The sequence below is a fragment of the Sus scrofa genome, chromosome 4, assembly GCF_000003025.6.
Source record: "Sus scrofa isolate TJ Tabasco breed Duroc chromosome 4, Sscrofa11.1, whole genome shotgun sequence".
NCBI lineage: Eukaryota > Metazoa > Chordata > Mammalia > Artiodactyla > Suidae > Sus > Sus scrofa.
Window position 1 is genome coordinate 60526291 of NC_010446.5, and position 19060 is coordinate 60545350.

At 35.5% G+C, this 19060-nt stretch overlaps 1 protein-coding gene across 5 annotated transcripts in view; it reads right to left on the bottom strand.

Moving 5' to 3' along the window:
• Positions 1-19060, bottom strand: part of HNF4G (hepatocyte nuclear factor 4 gamma) — a 135665-nt gene that overhangs the window by 20903 nt on the left and 95702 nt on the right. For 4 of the 5 annotated variants that reach the window (XM_021089186.1, XM_021089183.1, XM_021089184.1 and 1 more), the window contains 2 exons: positions 4200-4371; positions 86-180 (listed from right to left, as the gene is read on the bottom strand). In XM_021089186.1, the coding sequence (XP_020944845.1) occupies positions 86-180; positions 4200-4345 (241 nt within the window). In that variant the 5' untranslated portion in view covers positions 4346-4371. Of the gene's footprint in view, positions 1-85; positions 181-4199; positions 4372-7504; positions 8536-19060 lie in introns of those variants that run through there. The other variant, XM_021089182.1, reaches the window with a different exon arrangement.

The following is a 19060-nucleotide window of genomic DNA, read 5'->3' on the forward strand; positions in this document are numbered from 1 at the left end:
GTAAAGGTTATTGTGATTAAATAATAATGTATGTATAACATTTTTCACCAATTATGTTCATTATCATTATGTTACATGTTATTACCTTCTTTTTTCATTCCTGCTCTAAAGCACTTTCTTAATCGACAGTATCTACATTGATTCCTTTTGTCTTTGTCAACAACACATTGCCGACTGAACCTATAATATCAAACAAAGATACATTAGTCTGCAGAAAATTACTACTTATCAAAAAAGCAAAGTGTAAAAAGTATGGTCCATCTTGGGTCAGTAGAAAGAATATATAATGATAAGAATATATGATTTTTCTAATCTCATGATCAGCATGTACGTGGAAATACAAGGATTAATTCTGGTGTCGTTCTCATAGTAAAAACAAAACTGAATATCTCACTTTTGGTCAGTATCCATCATCATTTCTATCATGAGCCATGAAAGCCAAACCTAGCTTAAAAATCTTTGAAATACAAATTCTAACGCTTACTGCTAAATTATTTCAGTGTGATGGAGAATATATCAGAACTTCATTCCTCTGAACTTTCATGCTTTTCTCTGTTTGAGTATTCTTCTATTAATTTTACCTCACATTAATTGGAGTTTAAATTCTAAATGACATATCAAGAGGCAGTTGAATGCAGCATTCAGAGTATAGTCTTTGCACATTAGGTACCACTTCACACCCACTACAATGGCTATAATCAGAAAAAACAGACAATAACAAATGTTGATGAGGATGTGGAAAAACTGGACCTCTCACACATTGTTGGTTGTAATATAAAATGATACAGTTGCTTAGGGAAAAAAAGGTTGGCAGTTTTTCAAAAAGTTAAACGAGAGTTACCAGATGACCCAGCAATTCTACTCCTAGGTATATACCCAAGAGAAATGAAAACATATGTTCACATAAACACTTGTACACAAATGCCCATACCAGCATTATTCATAATAACCAAAGAGTGGGGCCAACTCAAATGCCCGTCAGCTGATAAGGAGATAAACCAAAAATGAAAATAAACCACACAAGGAAATGTTAACAATAAACAAGGAAGTGCTAACACATACCGCAACACAGACGAGCCTTGAAAACACCATTATAAGTGAAAGAAGCTATATACAAAAGGTCATGTATGATATAATTTCATTTGTATAAAATGTGCAAAAGAAGCAAATCTATAGAAACAGAAAGTAGATTACCATTTGCCTCATATTGATGGTAAGGGAGTCGGGGGGAGGGCAATGAGTGAATATGAAAGGGTACTAAAAGGTTTCCTGATGGGATGATGAAATACTCTTTTTTTTTTTTTTTTTTTTTTTGTCTTTTCTGTCTTTTTAGAGCCGCACTTGCAGCATATGGAGGTTCCCAGGCTAGGGGTCTAATCGAAGCTGTAGCCACTGGCCTATGCCACAGCCACAGCGATACCAGATCCGAGCCTCATCTGTGACCTCTTGGCAATGCTGGATCCTTAAGCCACTGAGCAAGGCTAGGGATCAAACCCTCAACCTCATGGTTCCTAGTTGGATTCGCTAACCACTGCGCCATGACAGGAACTTCTGAAATACTCTAAATTGATTGTAGGAAGGGTTGCACAGCCAAATATACAAAAAAACTGAATTGTATATTTTTAAAAAAGGTACAGTCTCTGGAATTAGAACTGAGCTTGATTCCCGGGGTTCACCATTCACTGTCCATAGAACTTAGGAATGTTATTTTAACATTCTAAGTTAACTTATAATTGTAAAATAGGGAGGACTTGCCATCACAGGTTGTTAGGTGAGTGTAATAAAAAGACTTTTGAGACCAGCAAAACTTAAACTTAAAAAACCTTTATGCCCCTAAACTCATATCTATATAATATTTTCCAAATGGAAAATCATAGCATTTGCTTAATACAGAAGAAAAATGTAAAGAAGGCTAATTGGCAGAGGTATTCATAATGGGAATGCGGGAAAAGCAAAGCCATCCATGTTATAGATGTTGTTGGAATTTTTTTTTTTTTTTTTAATTTCTAAAAGTCCCAGGAATTCCACAATGGCTCAGCAGTTAACGAATCCAGCTAGTATCCGTGAGGATATGGGTTCCATCCCTGGCCTTGCTGAGTGGGTTAAGGATCTGGTGTGGCCATGGCTGTCATGTAGGCCAGCAGCTACAGCTTGGATTGGACCCCTAGCTTGAGAATTTCTATATGCTGCAGGTGCAGCCCTAAAAAGACAAAAGTAAATAAATTAATTAAATAAATAATAATAAACTTCCCAAAGTCCGAACCGGGACATTCCATTCCCACTTTTCCCATTCAAAAAGGGTGGAGATCTTGTGCTGACATTATCTGACCCTTAAAAGTTGTTGCTGGATTGAGTTGCTTAGAGGACCATTTTTCATACATATTTATTTCACCTTCAACAGACATGACTTAAAAACTGTAAAAAATATTCTTTCCATGTTGGTTGGTATTTATTTTGGTTATTACTCTTTGAGAAGCACTCAATACTTGATGTAATCACAGAGAAAATGCTTTTGTTGAAGGACGTCCACTTGATCGACTTTATACCTCTAGAATTTGGCTGTATATAAAAGCAATATTATACTTTTATGTTTGTTTACCAAGAAGGTTTTAAAGTGGGTGATTTGCATTTTTTTAACCTACTTTAAGCTCTCCTAGAAAAATTACTAGAGAACGCTAGTTAGATAAACGGGAGTTATAGATTAACTTTTCCCACACCCCTAGAAGACAAATGGCCTCATACAGTCAGAGAGTTAACTTCTTCCCAAACATCCATCTTGCTCCTACAACCCTTTGGCAATCCTACACATGACTTTCAGAGGCAGGGCAAACACAGATATTTTTCTGTTAAAATCAGTCATTTTTAATAGCCCATATTTAACATGGATGTAATCTGCATTCAAGAACTGTCATTCTGAGCATTCAAGATGAAATATCTAACCCTAAATTGTGTTATGATGTTGACTAGATATTATTTTTTAAAAGCCTGCTAGAGAGTTCCCATTTTGGTTCAGCGGTAACAAACCCAACCAGTATACATGAGGACGTGGGCTTCATCCCAGGCCTTGCTCAGTGGCTTAAGGATCTGGCACTGCTGTGAGCTGTGGTTTAGGGTGCAGACGCTGCTCAGATCCTGCATAGCTGTGGCTATGGTGAAGGCCAGCAGTTGCAGCTCGGATTTGATCCCTAGCCTGGGAATTTCCATATGCCATGGGTGCAGCCCTAAAAAGCCAAAGGGGAAAAAAAAAAAAAAAAAAAAAAGTCCACTAGAAACATGTGATTCATGCAATAGAGTTAAATACATTTTAGAGCAGACATTAAATTCAATGGCAAAAATTGTGGCATGAAAAATACATTTAAGGAGTTCCCGTTGTGGTGCAGTGGTTAACGAACCCGACTAGGAACCATGAGGTTGCGGGTTCAATCCCTGGCCTTGCTTAGTGGGTTAACGATCCGGCGTTGCCGTGAGCTGTGGTGTAGGTTGCAAACGCGGCTCGGATCCAGCATTGCTGTGGCTCTGGCGTAGGCTGGTGGCTACAGCTCCGATTCGACCCCTAGCCTGGGAACCTCCATACGCCGCGAGACCGTCCCAAGAAAATGGCAAAAAGACAAAAAAAAAAAAAAAAACATTTAAAATTTACAACCAAAAATTTCATTTTCTTCATCAACAGCAACAAGCTACCAAAATCTTTTGAACTTTCAGAAATTTGTTTTAAAACTCAGGATGTGAGGACACTAAAAAGATAAGCAACATGCAGAAAAATACACTCATTGCAAAATATTTTAAATACAGATTTATGTCTATTGGTATACGAACAGAAGAGGTGGTAAAACAATAAAGAAACACAAGAGGCAAACACCAAATTTCAGGTAATAGTTACCTGTGGAAGAAAGGGGAGGAAGAGAAAAGTGACAGAGGAGGTGTCCACTAGAGGCTCTGACTATATTAGTCTAAATTGGATGGTAAGTACCTGGGGTTTTTTTATGTACGTTTTATAAGTTAAGACATTTCATAAAAATGAACCACCCATATGAATGCATCTGCATACACACCCACACATCCTCCCTTTTAAGGTAGCTTATAAATTCTGTTCTTAGAGTTACAGAAATACGAAAGCTCTAAGTTTTATTCCCTTCCTCCCGCAGGACATTTTGAAACACCTCTGCAGATAACCTTCCCGGAAGGAGCACTGCAAGTACCTGCAGGAATAAACGTGACTCTTGCGTATGCTGCGTCTGAAGAAGCCCTTGCACCCATCACAGCTTGAGGCCCCGTAGTGCTTTCCTGTTGCTCTGTCACCACATATGGCACATAGACAGTTGACACCGTTATCCGCGGTATTCATACTTGTTGTCTCTGGGACAGAACTCTCTGTTAAAAACAAGAAAGAGTAGAGTGCAAGTTAGTTCTGGGGATATCATACTTAAATTATCCTACTAATTATTCATAGGGGCAAAACAGTCCATTTCCTGGCTCCTTGGAAGCCTCACACCAGTGCTCTCCTTTCAACAACTGGTTGCTCCTACCAGTCTCCATTCCAATCTCCCCACTCCCATTCCTGAGGATTAAACCTTGGGACACCACAGGGGTCAGACCCCAAATCCACTCTTTCCCAGGGGAAGCCCATCCAGTCCCATGACATTACATATCATCTATATGATGAAAAATCTCCCAATTTTTTATCTCCAGTCCTGATGTGTGCCGTCGGTATCGGCCTGAAATGCTCAAATACATATTTAACAACTTCAATTTGAAGTTTGCTAAGAATTGGATATTAATGTATTAAAAATAGAACTCTGATTTTTTTTTTTTTTTTTTTTCCTCTCTCAGAGCTCGTTTTTCCTTCAGTTTTCTCTAGTCAGCCAATACTCACCTATGGCCAATAATCTCGGAGTCTTCACTGATTCTCGCCTTCATTGCTTATATCCAAAATAAGTCAATATTTAAAATATGTGTCGAGTCTACGACTTTTCACCCTTTTACCACGGCCACACTTATCGAATCTGTCATCTTTCCCCTGGATCACAGACGTAGCTTCTCTACTTCCACCCTATTCTCCTACTGTTTACTCCTCAAAGCCCCCAGTGTGCTCTTGTCATAAGAAATTCACATCATATTAACTATATGCATCCAACCCTTAGTTACAGAATAAAGCCTACACATCTTGCCCTGGCCTTTAGAGCCCTGAGTGAAAAGGCCCTCCTCTCACTCTCTGGCCCCATTATCTGGTAGTGCTTTCATCCTATTCACTTCTCTCCAGTAATGTTGCCTCTTTTTTTATCCCCCCCCCCCCCCGCCCCTTCATTGAAGTCTGTCCTCATTCCAGAGACTTTACACTTGTTGTTTCTTCTGCCTGGAAGGAAAGTTCTTCCTCAAGAATTTTTTGAGATGGCTGTTTTCTGCTCAAATCTCACATTTTCTGTGAAACATTCTCTAAACACGCATTTAAAAGGGTTATCTTTCATCTGCCCTTCAAAGAGAACCTAAACCCTCCTTATTTTTTAAACTAACAACTTCATTGTCTAAATGACATTATGCTTTGGTCTATTCACTTATTACCCATTTTTCCCCATAGAATATAAACTTCATGATGTCAGAGGATTTATCTGTCTTAGTCACCCTTCTGCCTTCCAGATTTTAGAACCACACCTTACACACAATGGCACTAATTGTTGTGAAGAAAGAGGCTTCAGAACATCCACATAGTTATTTTTTACTTAAACAGTTCTTAAATTAGTTACTGTTGTTACTACATCTTTGTAAATATGTATTCAAAAAATATTAACTATATAAGACTATATTATAAATAATAATATAAATATAAAATTTCATTATTGTAGTTCCAATATAAAAAAGATAAAATCAAAGACTGTCATATCCTAATTACATTCTATGGTAATACATGTATTCTACTCACTAATACTTCTGAGCTGACAAATATTGTCATATATAATTTCATAAAGTTAAAAAATCTTCAATAAGAATATCTTTAAGGCTAATCATGTGATTATAGATTACAGAATTTCAATGCTAGGAATTTTTATTTTGGTAACAAAAACAAAATGGATATTAGAAATATGGTAGTTAGAAGTGTTAAGGATTGATTGTGTTCTGGAAGATTACATGGAAACACACAAAAAAATTCAACTCTTGCTTCCAGTTTAATGTCATATTTACATGTTATTAACAAGAAACGTACACATTATTACAAGAAAATAAGTTAGACCACACTGGAATAGCCACATAAGTCAGTTGTTTTAGTAAATATTTATGGTAGATCTGTCCCTATTATTTAGTAATCTATAGTCTTTAAAAAAAAAATCCTTGAGTCTACTGAGGTAAATACTCTATTAAATACCTCTAGCCAAGTCTAAACATGAGGATTCAAAATAGTGACTTGCTAATAGTTGCACTACAAATTGATTTTAACTCCCTTGCTCTAAAATTTCAGGATTCATTTAAGCATTTAGAGAACTCTTCTGACTAATAATTATTGTTTATTGTAAATATAATAGCTGTAGTAGTCACTGAAATTGTACAGCATAGTAGAACATTAAGATATCTTTATTAATACGTATAATTAATCATTTTGTTGTACAGCAGAAATTATCACAACCTTGTAAATCAACTGTATTTCAATAAAACTTTAAAAAATGAAAGAAGTAAACTTTTATCTTTTTATAGTACAAAAAAGATATCTTGATTACAAGATACATTCTCAGTCCTGAACATACAAACACATATAGACAGACACTTTCCAAAATATACATAATTAGTAGGTTTCAGGAGTTTTAATAATTGTATCTAATCTTGGCAAGCTTTTTCCTTGGGAAAAAAAATCTAAATTCAAAGTCAAAAGTAAACTGTATTCTATAAAGACATGAGCCCTAAACAAGTCATGTCTTATTTAAAGTTAAAGTGTTACAGTAGATGAATGCCGAGAGCTTTGTGAGGCTAAACATTAGCTTGTCAAGTGTGGTTATAATATAAACCTTTATTTATTTTCATATTTGTGTTCAGTGCAAGAACTTGGTAGTAATTTTAAATACAGTTTCTCAGCAGCAGCAGTTGAGAACTGGAATAATGAAAAGAGGAGGTAACCAGTTAAACTCCCCAGTGTGCTAAGGAAACTTTTCCATATGTCATTTTAAATGTTGCATAGAAAATATACTTTACAGCCAACCTTCCAATATTACTTATTACTGTGATTTACAGTAAATAAAATAACTTTTGAAACTACTCTTTCTACAGAACTGGCCCATGACAGAATTCCGAGGTTACTTTATTACGCATAACTAAACTTTTTCTATCTCAAACATAAAATAGCCATAGCATTATTAATTTAAATTTTGTGATGAAGTGCAAAAGCCTCAGATTTGTGGCCTTAAAAAAGCAAGCCCTGAATTCCCCAGCAATAAAACACGGAGCTACCACCTGGGAAGCTCAGTTTTACTTCTCTTGTTATACTTACTTTTCTTTTATCTACCAGCAGATGAGAACTCACCGTTTGAATTATATAGAATCTGCATAGTTTCAAACTCCAAAGTGGTGTAAGTTGGGTCCAAAACTTCACTGTAATTTGCCATCTCCATGTCCAGTATCGGTTCCGATACCCTCATCATTGATTTAGAAACACACATACAAGTGGCACCACAGGCCCAGAGTGTGTGATGGCTGTTTGGCCTTCAATCTGTGAGTGATAATCCAAAGTTAACTGTAACTGAGTGACTTATGTGCTGCAGTGGGAGGAGCTGTAAAACTGTAAACTCCTTCAGCAAGCCATATTCTGAGTATTTCTTTTGCTTTTATGGCATGCGATAGCAATTCCCTGTGATAATGCTGGAATGCTTCATGGAATCACCTTATCTGAAGTGCTTAGTGGACTAATATGATTTCCTAAATTGATTTCCAGTAGACAATAAATGATGTCATTAAAAGGATTAAAAATAGAAAAGAGAACATCTCTGGTTTTGAACTGTAATTAGTGCATGATTTATCCCATTTAAGTGGCTGCAGTCATACGCCATGTGTTCCAAACAGTGGGACTTATTTACTGTTATATAGTCAAGACTATAAGTTAATACTTAACATAAGCACTTAATAATTTCAAGTTTTCTTACCCATACACTAAAGATAACTTTATATTGAGGAAAAGAGAATTGGTAATTTGAAATGACAAGGATATATTCCAGTAGGAGCCTGGGCATAGCCTTGATATGGCATAAAACATAGTCTCTTAAACTATCAACCTATGAGTCCGTGTCCCCTGCATGTTTAGAAACATCCCAAGGGCAGAACCAGGACAGTTGCTAATATATTTCAGGCATTCAGTGAATAATTGTTACATGATAAGGTGTCATTTCTTTTTACTACTGATGCCAATTACAGTCTAGGCATTAAAACAAAATAAAATTTCCCTAACATGTGTGGATCTACACATTCCCATCATCAACTTTCTCCTACCTAACATTACTATATCTTTTTTTTTTAATATTAGCATTTTGTCTTTTCTTCTTTTTTCATTTTTTAAGGCTTTATTGATGTATAGTTGATTTACAATATTGTGATAATTTCTGCTGTACAACAAAGTGGTTCAGTTATACATATACACATATCCATTCTTTTCAGACTGCTTTCCCATACAGGTTATCACAAATGTGGGGTAGAGTTCACTGTGCTATACAGCAGGTCCCAGTTGACCATTCCTTCCATATACAATAGTGTAGCACATTGTATCTTTTATGTGTCTGTGTGACAAGGAGCATTTAGAGTGCGGGGAACATTTAGGAGATAAGATTCAGAGTACATTTTATTTCTGAGAATATGCTTATTGATCTTATCTTCCAAGAAAGAAGTTCAGCCACATTTACATTATAAAGTCAGAATTTCATTTTCCACATTTGTTAAAGATTACTGCAAGGTAATAGTTCCCATTCCATTTCTTAATACCAAAAACCTTGTGGCTATTGTACCTTAGAAATTATTTTATTGGAGTTCCCGTCGTGGGGCAGTGGTTAACGAATCCGACTAGGAACCATGAGGTTGGGTTCAATCCCTGTCCTCGCTCAGTGGGTTAAGGATCCAGCATTGCTATGAGCTGTGGTGTAGGTCGCAGACACAGCTCGCATCCGGCATTGCTGTGGCTCTGTCATAGGCTGGTGGCTACAGCTCCGATTAGACCCCTGGCCTGGAAACTTCTATATGTGGCGAGTGTGGCCCTTAAAAGAAAAAAAAAGAAAAAAAAAGAAAAAAAAAAGAAATTATTATATATTTCATCTGGGAAGACTGGTCTCTTAAACTCAAAGCCATGTGAAGAATTGTGAAAATAACAGCGAGAGTCATTTTAGCAGCCAGAGTCACTACATCAAACGGTAATCATTGAAATAGTCTTCTTTGCCTTCATAGTCTGTAGCACTCTTAATTGTGAGGATAATATACAAGGAATACATTTTAGGGGCTGATTTTCTTTAGAAGGTCAACTGTGGCTATTCCATTTTCTAAGGAGATAGCAAGCAAATCCTGTGGTTTTCATTTGCATGAAGTGGTTCCCTTTTGTGGTAAGGTAGCCTAGACCTGTTGTGTTTCCTGCATGAACCAAAAGAGTGCATTGTGCATAGCCCACGATCTTTCTTGTAGTGACCAACCAATGCTGAGGTATGTTACCAATGGGAGTTTGCCAACAGAAGGAAAAGGAGAGAAGGAAAAGGTAGAGAACCATTCATTTCTAAGTCTGCACAACACTAAGAGAAATGTGGCTATAGTGCAGGAGAACAATGCTGACAGTTTTGTTGGTTTACTGCATTCTGTGCCCATGGGTGGCATCACCATGAATCAGGGCAATACACTTGAAGGTAGAAGTGGCTTTAAATTCATCTCAGCACAGCTCCTCCAGTAGCCACTAGCAATGAATCAGAACTGGCTTTCAGGATGAAACCTGTTTCCCAGCCATGTCATTGCAAATTATTTCTTCATTTTATCGAATAAAAACTCAAGACTTTCCAGAAGACACTGCAGACCCAAGTAGCAGGAATATCTCCTCAAGCAGAAGAAGTCTGTCTTCCTAATGGTATTCAGAGGTAGAAACTCCCACAGAATCCAGTCAGCCTCACTCTAGTGAAGGAAAATTTCTCTTAAGTTTTTTGGGTTCCCTTCAAAAAGATTACAAATTAGAGCAGAAGTCCTCTTATGTTAAATTCTAGAATTGGTAATTTACTGAACTGGTTAAGCAAATAAAATGATTGAAACAGAGAACCATAAAAATGGTATATCCATACTTAATATGTATAATTGCTACTGTTTTGTTAGATAACCAAGATGTTTTATTTGAGTAAGAATCCACTACTTGGAATTTTTCTTTTTTTAAATTGAAGTATAGGTGGTCTACAATGTTGTATTAGTTTGTGGTATACAGCAAAGTGATTCATAAATATAAGAATATTTTAATATATGTATATATATGTATTCTTTTTCAGATTATTTTCCATTATAGGTTATCACAAGATATTGAATATAGTTCCTTGTGCTATACAGAAGGACTTTGTTATTTATCCATTTTATATAAAGTAATGTGTATCTGTTAATTTCAAACTCCAAATTTATCCTTCCCCATCCTTTACCCCTTGGTAACCATAGATTTGCTTTCTATGTCTGAGTCTGTTTCTGTTTTGTAAATAAGTTTATTTGTATCATTTTTTAGATTCCATATATAAGTAATATCATATGATATTTGTCTGACTTACTTTACTTAGTATGATAATCTCTACGTCCATCCACATTGCTGCAAATGGCATTATTTCATTCTTTTTTATGGCTGAGTAATATTCTATTATATTCTGGAATGAATATAATAGAATATTACATCCACTCTTTTTTACCCACTGATCTGTCCATGGGCACTTAGGTTGCTTCCATGCTTTGGCTACTGTAAATAATGTTGCTATGAACACTGAGATGCATGTATCTTTTTGAATTAGAGTTTTCTCTGAATATATGCCCAGGAGTGGTATTTTTGGATCACACGGTTAACTCCATTTTTAGTTTCTTTTAGGGAACCTCCATACTGTTCTCCACAAGTGGCTGCACCAATTTACATTTGGAATTCTTTTTTTTTTCTCTCTTTTCTGCCACACCCGTGGCATATGGAAGTTCCTGGGCCAGGGATCGAATCTGAGCCATATCTGTGACCTATATCACAGCTGCAGCAATGCCAGATCCTTAAGCCACTGCATCAGGCCAGGGACTGAACTGGCAATGCCACAGAGACAAGCCAGATCATTAACTCACTGAACCACACAGGGAATTCATATTTGGAATTCTTTATTATTTTCTTCCAAAGATCCCATACACTGCTTTTGACTTCCAGTATTTCCTTAAGTGGAAAAAAAAAAAAATCAAAGTTATCTGTAAAGCAACATGAATACAGAAGCCTTCTAGAATTTTTTTGTATTTTAATCAACTGCTTTTATTCACTTCCAAAATTTCCCTGATTTTTATAAGGAAAGATGTTCCTTTTAACACTCATGTTTCATTAGATTATGAAATATTTAACTACATTATAAAATGAAATAACAAGAATGAATGGTATCAAGACACTAGATAACAAATACAGTGATCCTTGACAACTATATAAAGTTGATGGGATGGTCAGAGGACACTGCAGTGCTCTTCACAATTACCAAGGTGGAAACAATATAAATGTCCAAAAGTGGAGAAATGGATTAAAAATGTGGTATACAGTGGAAAACTACTCAGCCTAAAAAGGAGTGAACTACTGGTACCTACTACAACATAGATGAACCTTAAAAACATTACAATAAGTAAAATAAGCCCATCACAGAAAGACAAAGACTGTATCATTCCCCTAACATAAGAGATCTAAAGTAGTCATGCTAATGGACTCAAAGAAAGGAATGGTGGTTGCCAGGGGCCGGGGGAGGGAGAAAGGAGGAGTTACTAATTAAACAATTTAAAATTTTACTGAAGCAAGATGAATATGCTTTTTAGAGATCTGCTATACAATATCATATCAGCTGGCAATGATGTATCGCACACTTAAAAATGTGTTAAAAACGTAGCACTCATGTTAGACGTTCTTAGCACAATGAAGTCAAAATATTTATGATGAACTGAAAATGCACAACTTTACTAGTAATCAGAAAAATGTAAAATAAACAATCAATGTTGTTTAAAAGAAAAAAAAAAGCCTCTAATTAAGGTAGCCTATCCTAGAAACTAACCAGTATCTTCCACAAAGGAAGCTGAGAAGTTAAATGAACACAGGGAACTGGCTAGGTAGAGATTAGTTAGATTTTCTCTTGCCTTGATTGTAACATGAAATAACTTGTATTTAAAAATTAATTATACCCTGCCATATGACAAACCCTCTTGCTACTTCTAAAATGAATTAGGCTTGATTCAGAATATTTTTCATTTGCTTAAAGAGGAGTAGGAGAGGACAATGAGGAGAATGAGAAAGAAAATAAATAGAGGAAAGGAAAAAAGAAAAGAGAAATAATTTTAGATATAGTTATGTTTGGATTTTTTATTATGTACCATAATCAAGGCACGTATCATACTCTTTAGTATTTTTAGTGTTTTCCCATTCAATAGTGATTGTGGAATTTTCATAATTCAATAACTTTGATTTTTGGTAAGATGTCACCTGGTAAAATTTATCAAAATAAAATTGTATACAATATAGTTGTATAAAACAGTTATGGTGTTTACTTATGTGTTTTCACATTGAAACTCAGTTATTTTCAGGAATGGGATAATTGCTTCATTAAAAACTTCTCCTGGATAAATTCACTAAGGTTATATTAGATTAAAAACTTAAGCAATTATAAGAAAAAAATGTATTAATTTTATGCCTAGGTGATATAGAAACAATTGTCCTTAAAATGGGACTTGTATTAGTAAACCCTACATTGAACATAAATTTATGAGTAATTAAAAATTCATTTCTAAAAGTTTACTTGGGAGAATCATCAACTATTCATGCTAATTCCTAAGACAGTAATTTGTCATACCTAGCACACATTTTCTAAAGTAGAGATATATAAACTTAATCTACATCCAAAAATATAAATATATGTGGTAAACCGTGATTTACTGAAAATTTCGCTAAACATACGTCACTTTGCAGTATCTGTGCTGTAAGCTGGAAAATGATATTGGTCTTTGGTGTGATCTCATAGTTTGCAGGCTAAAATGTACCTTCTTAGTCCTAGTCAGATCAAATACCTCAGAGAAAAAGACAACATTATTTGTAGATAAAAGGTTAATTTTAAATAGGACAACTAATGTTGTCGAAAAATGTCTTAAAGCAATGGTTTCTTAACTGGCAGGTGAAATACGATATTTAGAGCAACATAGCAAGAGATGAAAACAGCATTGTGTTTAAAGAAGACCACAACTCAATTCACTACTGACTGACTATTTAGGGTAATAGCAGAAACACTTCTATCTTATCTGTAAGACTATTAAGCTTGTTAAATTGCTCTATACTTTATATTTGATTTAATCTTTCCTCTGGAGCATGCTTTAAAATAGAAAACAGGATAATAAAAACCAAGATGATTGTCATAAAAGAATTTTCGTAAAAATAATTTGAAATGTTAATATTGAAACAGTGTACTTTAAAGTTTTAGTCAATAAAATTTGTTCTGTAAATGTATTCCTTTGAGATTGCTTTTCATTACTAAAAGTACTATGCTAATCACAATCACATTAGTAGTTTCTTTTGTTTCTGTATTCCATTTTTTCAAGTATGACAATTACACAAAAGTGACCACTGAAAGTTAAATGAAAAGCAACCCAATTCAACCCAGTGCATTTTTCAGTATAAACAGGAAAACATTAAGAGGAGAATTCTACCCAATAAAATGGGTTATTAATTCAAAGCAAAGCCTCCTCATTTCTCAAAAAAAAGTAGTCAATTATTTTCCTTGCTGCCACTGTCTTAACCTAATCATCGTTCCTTTTTTGAGATAGAAATCTTGTCTCTTCTCCTTTCTACTTTCAATAAGGGAAAACAAATATATTTAAAAATTAAAACAAACAAAATAGGCATTGGAGTTCCCACTGTTGCATGCAGTGGGTTAAGAATCAGACTGCAGCACTTCAGGTTGCTGTGGAAGTGCGTGTTCCACCCAGGGCCTGGTACAGTGTTGCCACATCTGTGGCTTAGGTTGCAGGTGTGGCTTGGATTCATTGCCCAGTCCAGGAACTTCCATATGCTGGGGGTACCGCCATTTAAAAAAAAGAAAAAAAAAAAAAAAGGCACTTTAATCTTCAAAGCAAGTTGCTATCACTAATATGCAAAGAAAGAAGTCTGAAATCAGATCTAATGACAGGATTATATCTTCTAAGTGCTTCATAAATTCTCTTTCTTTTTTTCTATTTTTTTTTTTTTTTTTTTAATTTTGTCTTTTAGGGCCATACCTGCGGCATATGGAAGTTCCCAGGCTAGGGGTCAAATCAGAGCTGCAGCTTCCAGTCTACACCACAGTCACAGCAATGCCGGATCCAAGCCGTGTCTGCGCCCTTAACCCTAGCTTGTGGCAACGATGGATCCTTAACCCACTGACCAAAGCCAGGAATCGAGCCTGAGTCCTCATGGATACTAGTCAGCTTTGTTACTGCTGAGCCAGAACTCCCATAAATTTTTTCTTAAAGCCCAGATTATATATCATTTTTAAATAAACAAAACTATTTTTCCTTGTCCTTTTTTATCCTTCTTCGACCTAGCTGATGATCATGCAACAATTACCAAAATCATATAACTCATTAGGTCATTTAAGCCAAAGTCATTACCAACATTAAAAATATATATTATTATTATTGAAAATACTACTAATCTCAGAACTGGTGGAAAATTTTTAAAATAAACTGAACTTTCATAAATTTTGCTTACAAATTTCTATAATTTCCCTTAAAAATTATAATTTATTCCATAGCTCATTGTTCAATTCATATTGTTTTTCAATTCATGACTATACCCCAAAGAAACAACTTTAAATCCTCATTTTTAGATCCATCATTTATCTGATCAATGCAAACAACCCCACATTACTACTAAAAAATGCTAATTAAATTGGATACATACAGCACCTTATGAAATAATTGAATTAATTTAGAAATATATAACTTTTTTTATAATACATAGTTTATCTCAGCTATTCTTTCTTTATTTGCTCATTAAAACATCAGACTGTTACTTAAAACTAGTTGTATATAAATGTAAAACCCTAACTAATGAGGAGGGAAAAATGATATCAAAATTAAATCAGTTACAGTTAGGACAGACAAAAAGAAGACTGCACAGCTAAAACCTAAATGTAACCCAGAAAATACTCTGAGCATAAGCTTAGAGGTGATATGAGAAATCTGCATATATTAAACCCACCTTCAAGGTCAGCTGCCTTGTGATTCAAAACAGACTCTCCTTTTCAGATGATAAGGAGCTGATTAGTACTAAATTATTAACTGGAGTATAGATTATACTGGCAAGGAAAATAAAAAAAAAAGTCTGGATATAAGGAACATGTTGGGATTTGACAGTCACTATTTCTGCATTTCCTTTTTACAATGGGTATTATCACTGTTGCTACTGCAAACTCAGCAGAGTTAGTCAGAATATTTAAGACTATGGTGGCACTCTGATACCAAAGATGCTGCATTATGCAAAATGAAAAGAAGAAAGTTAGCAGTTGAGGCCAGTACTTATTATAGATATGTTCTGAAAGGTATAATGTTTAGTAAAAATAGCAGCAATTCTAGTAAGTTGAGTGCACTGTTAGACTTGAACATTTTGAATGACTGTATTATAATGACTTTAAACTTTTGCATCTGGGAGCCCAATGCATACATACATACATACACATATAGATACATAATGGTTAGTTCCTTTTAAGAAATGTAAGACGTTATACACTCAGTCTTATCATCAAGAACTGCGCAGCCTTCCTCCTTAAAGCTTCTTATGTAGATTGGGAGAACAACATATTAATATGACATCTGATTTAGATAAAACTAAGATTTCCATCTCTGTTTAATATAGTAGATATTTGGTCAACTGTAATGTTAAGTATTTCACCACTTTTATGTAAATTTCTTTTTGAAAGATGCAATATTAGTTGATTTTTTTAAAATACCGTGACGAAGAATATCTTTTGGAATAAAAATATAAGACAAATAAAATGACATTAATTTAATTTGAATCAAACATCATAGGTAAGATCATGGCTTTCGGCAAAGTGCTAAGTTTCAAAATCAAAGTATCAGAAGCTATCATCACTCTCAAGCAAGTAATATGGATTGCTTAACTTCTCACTCATACATTAGTTCAGTGATTCACAAGTTCTGCTGAATATCAGAATCATCTGGGGAAATTTTAAAGACCCCCATAGTCCAAGTGACATCAGTTGCCAATTACACTAGAATGTCTGGGGGCGGGAGTCAGATATTAGTGTTTTTAAAAATCTTTAGGGGATTCCAATGTGCTGTAAAGTCTGGAAACTATTGCTTTAAGCTTTAAGTTCTATGAAGACAAAGATTTTATATTCTCTTACTTATCAGTGTGTCTTTAGGGCCTAGAATAATGTCTGCCGCATGGTAAACACTCCACAAATACTTAATGAATGTGTGAATAAAATGCATAGGTGAATAACTTAGAGTGTGGCATTAACATTGAGCAGATAAATACATTGTATGTCAAGCACATTCTGGGTAACTGAGTATTTCTATATGAACAGAGAAATTTCCTGCTCTCATGAAACTTATAATACAATAGTAATAATTGATATCTTTACAAAGAGGTGGATAATTGAACCATTGAGTTTCCACTGGATTCACAAAGCTGAACTGAGAAATTCAATGTCTTATATATTTAGTCCTTGAAACAGTAAACTTACTGGTCTGTAGGTAGGTAGAAAGAGGTGCAAACTTTCCTTACTCTCTGATTCTTAAATGCCTATTTTAATTTACATTGTTTTTTATTCTTAGATATTTTGGTGGGAAGTTGCTGCAAACACTGAATTAGCAGGTACTGAACCTTCGCTCCTAGAAGAAATATGGCATTAGGTTCCTATGAGCCTCTGGTCACAATATTTTCATCAGTGAATCAATTCATAGCCTTGTTTTACGTGGATTTCATTTAAAGACCCCTTATTTAATGACTATATTTTTTAATTACCACAATGAGATCATAATGAAAACAGCATTATAACTCATGCCTGAAGGAAGCTTAACACACATTTTCTCTGTAAGGCATATCACAGCCTTCAGCAATTAGGAACATTAGACAGTACTACACTTGGAAGTGATTTTATTTTTATTTTGTTTTATTTTATTTTGGCTGTACCTGCAGCATGTAGAAATTCCCAGGCCAGGGACTGAACCCATGCCACAGCAGTGACCCAAGGTGTCTGCAGTGACAACACCAAATCCTTAACCCTCTGTGCCACAAAGAAACTCCTTGGGGGTCATTTTATTTTATTTTGTCTTTTTGCCATTTCTTGGGCCGCTACCGCGTTATATGGAGGTTCCCAGGCTAGGGGTCTAATCAGAGCTGTAGCCACCGGCCTACGCTAGAGCCACAGCAACTCGGGATCCGAGCCGCGTCTGCAACCTACACCACAATTCACGGCAACGCTGGATCATTAACCCACTGAGCAAGGCCAGGGATCGAACCCTCAACCTCATGGTTCCTAGTCGGATTCATTAACCACTGCACCACGATGGGAACTCCCTTGGGGGTCATTTTAAACAGCAAGATCACCAACAAGAAGCACAAAAATAAGGGAAACATGGCACTAATTATGTTGTGAAAAGGACATTCATTTACAAAACAGAGCCGAAACAAGAAGGCGCTGCAGCTTTATTTAAACTCAAATGAGAACATCATCATGGAGCAACTCAAACTTTTTAAATTGCTAAGCACTGCAAAAGTGTTTTGGGTATTGATTTTGGGGTTAAAAATAAATTTTAGCAAACAATCAAATTCATAAACACAGAATCTAGAGTTCCCGTCGTGGCGCAGTGGAAATGAATCCAACCATGAGGTTGAGGATTCCATCCCTGGCCTCACTCAGTGGGTTAAGAATCTGGCATTGCCATGAGCTGTGGTGTAGGTCTCAGACAAGGTTTGTATCTGGTGTTGCTGTGGCTGAGACATGGGCCAGCGGCAAGAGCTCCAATTAGACCCCCAGCCTGGGAACCTCCATATGTGGTGGATGCGGCCCTTAAAAGACCAAAAAAAAAAAAAAAAAAAAACCACAGAATCTACAAACAATGAATGATCTGCTATTTATACACATACACATAATTATTGCGGTTTTGTTATGCAATAAAAAGAAATTGGCTGTGATAACCTGTTAATTACATTTTGATGCAAATAAAAACTTTTTGAGAATTACAAAGTCCATTGTAGTTTATCAAATATACACATATTTTAAAAATTTCTGTGTTAATTTGTTACAGCACTACCAACCTTTAAAAAAATCTGTGGAATATATTTCTGTGCTTAATATTTGAGTTAAATGTAAAGAAAAATCCATTCTTTTTTTTTTTTTTTTTTTTTCTTTTTAGGTTTGTACATTTTCGTTGAACCAATCTCCAAATGCTTACCAGTCATTCTTTTTTGCTGTTGTTACGGGAAACTAAACAATAACTTTTCAGTTCCAGGGCTTTCAAAGTAAAAATCATATTTCCAAATCTTTGATTTAAAAAAAAACCTTCAGGAGTTCCCGTGGTAGCGCAGTGGTTAACGAATCCAACTAGGAACCATGAGGTTGCGGGTTCGGTCCCTGCCCTTGCTCAGTGGGTTAACAATCCAGCGTTGCCGTGAACTGTGGTGTAGGTTGCAGACGCGGCTCAGATCCTGTGTTGCTGTGGCTCTGGCGTAGGCCAGCAGCTACAGCTCGATTCGACCCCTAGCCTGGGAACCTCCATATGCCGTGGGAGCGGCCCAAGAAATAGCAAAAAGACAAAAAACAAAAAAAAATTTTAAAAACCTTCAGGAGTTCCCGTCATAGCTCAGCAGAAACAAATCTGACTAGTA